Source organism: Equus quagga, chromosome 10 (genome assembly GCF_021613505.1).
Source record: "Equus quagga isolate Etosha38 chromosome 10, UCLA_HA_Equagga_1.0, whole genome shotgun sequence".
NCBI lineage: Eukaryota > Metazoa > Chordata > Mammalia > Perissodactyla > Equidae > Equus > Equus quagga.
In genome coordinates this window covers 41,164,424-41,172,465 of record NC_060276.1, presented here as the reverse complement: position 1 = coordinate 41,172,465, position 8,042 = coordinate 41,164,424, and the positions used below count along the sequence as shown (strand labels likewise).

Here is an 8,042-nt window from a genome sequence, read left to right as displayed (position 1 = left end):
CCTCGGCCCGCCCCTTGGCGGGAGCGCCTCCCGGCCCCGCCCCCTCTGGGTCGGAACTACGGTGGGCCTGGGAGGGGGCGTCGAGCCCGTTGGTGCCGTATCCCTCCGCCCCCCTTCCCGACACCCCTCGCCGCGAGCGGTTCGTGCCGCAGCCTGCGCAGCCCCTGCCCGTTTTGGTGCAGCGGCGCGGGGGGCGGGCCGCCTGTGTGCGAGTCGGCCGCACGGAGGGCGGTGGGCAGGCGCGCGAGGCGCTCGGAGAGGAGGGCAGGCCGGCGGCCTGGGCCTGAGTCGAGAGAGGCAAGTGGGGGTGTGGTGGGGGCGCGGGGGTGGCCCCGCCGTTGCCCGGCGTGCAGCCCGCCCTCCAGCCGGCAGCCTGGCGAGGAGCCGCCGAGGCGGTCGGAGCCGGTCGCCGAGAGCGGTGCGCAGCGGGCCAGCGCCGGGGGAGCCGTGGTGCTGCGGCGGCGGCGAGTGGCGCGGGCCGGGGCGCGGGGGCGCCGGAGAGGCTCCCGAGAGGCTCCCGGGGCTCCTCTGGAGGCGCCTCGCGCTCGCAGCCGGCTTCTCGGCGCCGCGCCCCGCCCTCGGCGGTGTCTGTGCGGGGGAGAGGGCTGGGGGGCTGCTGCGGGAGAATGGCGGGGCGGGGGTGGGGGGCGGGGGGAGGCCGCGGGGCCGCGGGGCCGCGGTGGGGAGCGCGCGAGCTCGGCGCCGGGCCGGCGGGAGCGGGCCAGTGGCGCTGGGTCCTCCGGGCCCGGATCGTGGAAAGGGGCCGTGGGGCCCCGCGTCCGGGGTGCTGTCGCTTCCCACTGGCGGCTTGTTAATGCCGAAGTCTCCTGTCTGCGCGGTAGGTCTGGCGACTTCAGCTAAAGGTGACCTGAGTGGGTAGACTGTGAAGAGACCAAAATGGAATATCTGTTTGCCTCTGAATACCACAGTTTTATTGCCTTCCATGTGTAGGTTTTGCACTCAGTTAATGCTAGCCACTGACAGGCTGGAGTCGATTGACTTTCACAGGAAGGATGCATGTAAATAGTGTAGTTAATTCCCCTTTCTCATTCTGGATCTGTTTTCTCAACACCCAGCCCCCTTTAATATGTTGAGGTGTGGGAAGGGCTGTTCAGAATAAGGGGGAAAGTTTTCTGAAGGATGAATTTAGAAGGCGTGAAGTCAGTCTGTTTCTTCAGTTTTTGGTTCTGGAGACCCAAACTCCATCTCTGTCCACCTCTCACAGCCCCTCTCATTTTGGTGTAGAAGCAATCCCACAGATTTTGTGGAATTCCTGAGGGTGACTACCTGAGGAACTATGGGAGTTGAAAGACTTTTATTTACTCATTTCCTGATTCTTGAAAAGGAGTAGTTAGACCCTGAATTCTGGTTATCTGTCCATTAACCTGATATTTTTCTACCATTGTCAACATATTTTCTGGGTGTCTTGCTGAATGTCCCTCCCTCTTTCTGTAGGGCGGGACTCTTTTCTGGCTAGAGGACTGTTCTTTGGTGGGAAGGATAGCATCTCCTGAGGACCCCTGCTGTGTGTGGGCTGGCTGGCATAAGTGGTGAATGAGGTAGGATCTATGTATGCAGGGAAGGGGAATGGTCAGGGGCCTGCAAAGATGGTATTGAAGTAATAGTCCCTATTATCTTCGATACGTGGTTTCTGAATACAGTTGCCTGTGTTCCAATACCCACTCTTGTGCCTGGTATTTTTGTTCAGGGAAAGAGTTGTGGCCTCTGCTGGGAAAAGGACTAACTTCAGAGTTGGGAAGAGGTCTAATTAGATAAGCTGCAGGTCTTGGGGAAAGGAATGGGAAATCATTTGGGAGGAGCAGACAGGTGGGAGACGTTTAACGCGGCCTTGAATATACAAAAGCCTATGTTATAAAGCTTGTCATGGGTGTTGGGCCAACTTAATGTCTTCTGTGTTCTCTTCTCTGCCTTTTTGTCTGTCCATAGGTTTTTTTCCTTTATAGGTTTCTGTAGAAATCTGTAGGTAGCTGTTTACTTTGAATTTAATTAAGAAAGAGAACGAAAACTATTCATTTGGATCCAAGGTGAGTGTGAAGATGAGCACGCCTATTGATTGGGGATGGGAATTGGGTGTTTGCAAGTGGGTGAGACCAGATCATATCTTGGAGCCATTGTCTTCCAACTTTGCAGACACCTCTGCCCTTACATTTGTGTATAGGAAATGGGGATGGAGTGAACCAGGATTGTGCCTATTGGGTAATTGATAGATACCCAGGAATTGTGTGTGTAGTGGGGGACGACCCATGAGGAGGACCAAGGAGGCCAGAAAGGTTATATAACCAAAGCTCTAGATGTGGAATGGCAGGTATTGGGTTTAGAAACCAGAGTGCATGTCTGTGTGCCAAATACTCAAAATTCCAGCCCCTCCTGTATTTTTTGTCCATAGGTCTGCCTGTGAGTTGGCTGTAGGGCTTAAGAAAACTGGAAGCAAGGAGGGAGGAGAAAATTGCACCAGATCAATGCAGGTTGGTGTGAGGCCTACCTGGATAGACCTGTAGAGAATAGTAGTGTGTACCAAAGGGACTGGACACTCCTTAGCCTCTCTGACTTTCAGCAAGCTTTCTCATCATTTCTGCTCCTATTTGATGTAGAAAGAGTGTGGTAGTGCCTGGGTAGGACACTGTTGAGCATTAGTGGGAGTGTGGAAAAGATAAAATGAGATAACAGAGTTTGCTACTATTCTACTTCTCCTACCACACAATTCATCTCTACTTTCTTCTATCCTGTGTGGCTGTCTGCATAGAGAAGCACAGTTGGAAGAGACTCAAAGCCCATTTCCTTCCACCCCAGGTCCATCTCCATTGGTGGCTGTGGTGGCCTTGGAGTGGCAGAAGATCATCACCTTCAACAGGTCTGCACTCAGGAGCCATCATCTTCCCTCAGCCTGAGTGTCTCTGCCCTCTGTCTATGTCATTGACAGAGGTTGTCTTTTTGAAAAGGAGATTGTATGAGTGCTGAACTGACAGTAGACTCTCAACTCTTGCTACAAAGTTTCTCTCTGATCCGTGAAAGTGTGTTAAGACGTGGACCTGGGGCACGTTGAGAACCAAGACCAAGACTGTATAGGGCTATCTGTATAACTGGACTTCAATCATGGCTGGGGCTAAGAATGAGAGTAGAAACAAGGCCAAAACTGAAAAAAGGGCTGGTATAGCAGCTGAAGCAAAGAGGGAGGTTTCTGGCATAGTCAAATCTGTAGCCAAGACCCAAGCCAAAGCAATAGCCAAGACACGGTCTCAGGCAGATGCAGTGGCAGAGACAAAAGCAGTGTCTAAGATCAGAATTGTTACTAAGACGAAGAAAGGGGCCCTAGCAGATTTTAGTCCCAAAGCTGAAAGTGAGGCCACTAGAGTATCTCAGTTTTGTTCTGTGGCTGAGGCTAGTGCTGAGTCCAGGTCCACATGTAAAAATAAGGCTGGTATTGATGCCTGGTTCTGGGCTGGGGAAGAGGGCAGTGTTGGTTCCTGGTTCTGGAATGGCGAAGAGGCGGGTAATCGTTCTAGTGCTAAGGATGAAGATAAAGCTGATAGTGGTCCCCTGTCCTGTGCTGAGAAGTTGGAGCCTGTGGGTCGGGCCAGCTGCAAGGCTAGGCCAGGGGCTGAGGAGGAGGAAGAAGAGAATGTTATTGGGAACTGGTTTTGGGATGGAGATGAAACTAGTTTTGACCCTAATCCTAGACCTGTGAGCAGGATAGTTAGGCCTCAGCCTGTGGATGAAATTAATGAAAAAAGTAGGCCCAAGGACTGGTCTGAGGTAACTATCTGGCCCAAAGCCCCTGCTGTAACTCCAGCAGTGTTAGGATTTAGATCCCAAGCCCCATTTGAGACAAAGCCTCCTTCATATATTGTCCTGGCCTCAGCTGAGGAAAATGCCCATTCTTTGCCTGTGGCAACAGCAAGCCCTTCTAGGAGCACTCCCTCATGCTCACAGCCTATCCCTGAGTATCCATTTGGTTCTGACCCTTGCATCCAGACCATAGAGGAGATTAGACGTCAAATCAGGATCAGGGAGGTGAATGGGATTAAGCCATTTGCTTGCCCTTGCAAAATGGAATGCTACATGGATTCTGAGGAATTTGAAAAACTCGTTAACTTACTGAAGTCAACTACTGATCCTCTCATTCATAAAATAGCTCAAATTGCAATGGGGATCATTAATGTTCATCCATTTGCCCAGGAGTTCATTAACGAGGTGGGTGTAGTGACGCTTATTGAAAGCTTGCTCAGTTTTCCATCCTCTGAAATAAGAAAAAAGGCTGTAATTACTCTGAATCCCCATTCTGGGGATGAAAGACAACGCAAGATTGAATTACATGTTAAGCATATGTGTAAGGAAACCATATCTTTTCCTTTGAATTCACCTGGACAACAGTCTGGATTAAAGATACTAGGGGAACTGACTACTGATTCTGACCATCACTACATTGTTGCCAATTACTTTTCAGAGCTTTTCCATTTGCTATCCCTGGGAAATCGTAAAACCAGAAATCTGGTTTTGAAAGTGCTTTTGAACATGTCTGAAAATCCAACTGCAGCCAGAGACATGATCAATTCAAAGGCGTTAGCAGCATTAAAGCTCATCTTTAACCAGAAAGAGGCAAAAGCCAATCTTGTTAGTGCCGTGGCCATATTTATTAACATAAAGGAGCATATCAGAAAGGGCTCAATTGTAGTTGTCGATCACTTGAGTTATAATACACTCATGGCCATTTTCTGTGAAGTTAAAGTGATTATTGAAACAATGTAAAATGAACCAGAAATAAAAGAGAATACTTTTAATAATCTCCAAACTCTAATAGGCTAGTTCTTCCCAGAGCTGTGCATAACATTTTGGTTATCACAGTGTGCATGTTACAAATTACATCTTTAAGATGATATTACCTGTGACTATCTCTAGGTTTGAGCTTAGCCATTTTTGGAGTATCAAATGAATATTACACCATGAGCTGAAAACAGCTATTGATTTTTATGTTGTGTAGATGGGGAGCTTTTTAACATTTTACTTAAGGTAGTGAACCAGTTCATTGTCAGTACGCTAACTTGTTCATTAGTATCTGTTTAGATCCATGTGTAGCTTCAAGAGGCAAAAAAGAAAATATCTTGAATTTAGAATCTAATTGCAGAAATAAGGCATATACACACAAAAAGAGAATTAATAATACATACATTCATACACAGACACGCACACTCACACTCATTGCCAAATATGCACTCAATACGTAAAGAAGGCAGGGCTTGCTATAGATTGTTTAATGTAAGAGGAATTACTGTTTTTCCTGGATTCTGCCTGTATCAGATAACTCATTTTACAACACAGAAATGGCCCTGAATCTGAGATAAAATGTAATATTCATTTTTTAAATTTTATGGCTACGTTTATAACACTCATGTTGTTAGGCTATTTCATTTATGTCAGTCATCTCACAGAAGAGAAAGGAGGTAGGTATAGAGAGGAAACATTTCCCGAGTACCTACTCCTGTGTCACATACTGTGTTGGCACTATGTTTTACAGGATCTTTTCCTCTTCTCATGATGGTACTGTGAGCTAGGTACTGGTATTTTTTTATTATTATAACTCATTATTTTCAGTCAACTCCAATGAGAATTAGGGAGGTTAAATACTTTTCCTAGATTCCCACAGCAGGCAAATGGCATAGCTGTTTTGTCTGATACCATGTTTTTCTGATAACCACAACTCCTTATCACCACACTACCTTACAGTCCTCTTTCACTTCTTTAGGTAGTGGCCCTCAAGGCTTGGAGACTGGTTTTAATGATTCAGTTTTGCTGTAGATAATGTCTGCCAGTCTTGCAATTCTTAACTTCCTCCAAATGCACATATCCATTAGGCATTTGGCTATACTGGCTGGGTGTCAAGAGAAAAGTCAGATGGGTGTGTGGATTTCAACTGGCAGTGTCTGGGAAACAGCAGGTGACCAAAACTGTTGAATGAGTAAGATGTAGATTTGGAGTCATCAGTAAATAAAATTTGCTATATATCCTATCTTTTTCAATCCGTATGTACTTTTTCCTCCAAAGAACCGGAATCAATTCTGTGCACTGTTTCATACATTACATTTAAAAAGATAATTGCTTTCTTCCTCCTTGCAAAATCATACCTTAATTTTTTTTTTTTTTTTTTTTTTTTTTACCGTTTATAGTTTATTCTCCTATGTGTCATATGAAAGGCCAAAGGGCTCCATTTACGAGTAGGCAAGCCCACTTTGTGCATTTGTACTGGCTAAACCTATAGAGGATAAACTTAACTGGAGAAATTTAGACCAAAGCTTCAGCTTCATCAACACAGAACAGGAAATCCAGAAGAGAAGCTGCTGCCTCAACGTACATGATAGTGATTCCTGGAAGTCTTTATGGTCCAGAGAGCATTGCCAGGACTTTTAGGCTATGACTGTGGTTCTCTAAGACTCATGATAGGAATTACAACCCCTTGTCTGAGCTGAAGAGAATGTCTCAGTGTGTGAAAATTTTGGGTTATATACTTTTGAGATTTTTAAACAGTTAAGAAACTAAAACAAGATTATACTATAAATGTTATTTGTAACTTACTTTTCCCCTAACTGTATATTGTGAATGTCTTTCCATGTCAATAAATACACTTCTGCAGCATATTTTTGAGTCACTTAATGTTTTTCCTGTGTTCACAGTTGGTGCATAGTGCACTAATCTTTCATTGCATATTCTATTAATCAACAATGTGCACAAATTTATTCTTTTGCAACAATAGGACTGTAGTATTCTGCAACTTGCCTTTTCATCTTTACAATTATCTTTCCAATTTAGTATTATACACATCTGCCATGTGCTTTTTAATAGCTTTATTGAGATATAATTGGAATATATTAAACTGTACATATTTAAAGTAGACAATTTGATAAGTTTTGGCATATGTATACATACATGAAACCATCACCACAATCAAGATAGTGAACATATCCATCATCCTCAAAAGTTTTTTCATGCCCCTTTGTAAACCCTCCCTCCCACCTCTCCCTGTGTCTCCCCACCCCCAGACAACCACTGATCTGCGTGTGACAATATAGGATCATTTTCATTTTCTGTAATTTATATAAAACAAATCATACAGCATGTATTCTTTTGGCGGGGGAGAAGAGGGGTCTGGCTTCTTTGACTCAACATAATTATTTGAGATCCGTTCATGTTGTGTGTATAAATAATTCTTTGCTTTTTGTTGCCAAGTAGCATTTAACTGTATGGTTATACCACAATTTGTTTATCCATTCACCTGTTGATAGGAATTTGTTTGGTTTCCAGATTTAGGCTATTACAAATAAAGCTGCTATGAGCATTCATGTACAACTGTCTCTATGGATGTATGCTTTGCTTTTCTCTTAGGTGAATACCTAGGAGTAGAATGGCTGGATCATATGGTAAGTATGTGCTTAACTTTTACGTTTTCCAAAGTAGTTGTACCATTTTACATTCCCACAGCAGTGTATGAGTGTTCTGATTTCTTCACATCCTTGCCAACATTTGGTATGGTTGATCTTTTGAATTTTATCCATATCTCATTATAATTCTAATTTGCATTTCTCTAATGACTAATGATGTTGAACATCTTTTCATACACATATTTTCCATCCATATATCTTGGGTGAAGTATGTGTAAGTATTTTATTCTCTTAAAAAGGTCTTGTGAACAGCAGAAGTTTTTAATTTTGATGCAGAACACTTCTTTTACCAGTTATGTTTTGGTGTTATATATAAGAAATTGTTGCCTAACCAAGGTCCAAAGACTTTATTTTATATTCTAAAAGCTTTATAGTATTAGGTTCCACATTTAGGTCTGTGATGCATTTTGAGTTTTTTATGTATGGTACAAGTTATTGTTTGAGGTTGATTTTTTGGCATAGTGATATCCAGTTGTTCCAGCAACACTTGGTTAAAAGACTCTTCTTTCCCCACTGGGTTGCTTTTGAGTCTTTGTCAAAAATCAGTTGTCCATGTATGTATGGGTCTGTTTCTGGAGTCTTTATTCTGTT

At 44.4% G+C, this 8,042-nt stretch overlaps 1 protein-coding gene across 3 annotated transcripts; it reads left to right on the top strand.

Moving 5' to 3' along the window:
* Positions 1–347: 347 nt before the first annotated feature.
* GPRASP3 (G protein-coupled receptor associated sorting protein family member 3) lies at positions 348–6,866 on the top strand. Of its 3 annotated transcripts, XR_006890410.1 has the most exons (6): positions 348–418; positions 1,456–1,559; positions 1,948–2,045; positions 2,408–2,486; positions 2,812–2,872; positions 6,183–6,866. XR_006890410.1 is itself a non-coding variant. In XM_046674189.1 (5 exons), exon 5 carries the CDS (start codon positions 3,115–3,117, stop codon positions 4,765–4,767), a length of 1,653 nt encoding a protein of 550 aa, XP_046530145.1. In that variant the 5' UTR covers positions 348–418; positions 1,456–1,559; positions 1,948–2,045; positions 2,408–2,486; positions 2,812–3,114; the 3' UTR covers positions 4,768–6,174. The 3 variants fall into 3 exon arrangements, 2 of the variants coding, with proteins under 2 accessions (XP_046530145.1, XP_046530146.1); XM_046674189.1 differs by lacking the exon at positions 6,183–6,866 and having other exon boundaries at positions 2,812–6,174; XM_046674190.1 differs by lacking the exons at positions 348–418; positions 1,456–1,559; positions 6,183–6,866 and having other exon boundaries at positions 1,597–2,045; positions 2,812–6,174.
* Positions 6,867–8,042: the final 1,176 nt, after the last annotated feature.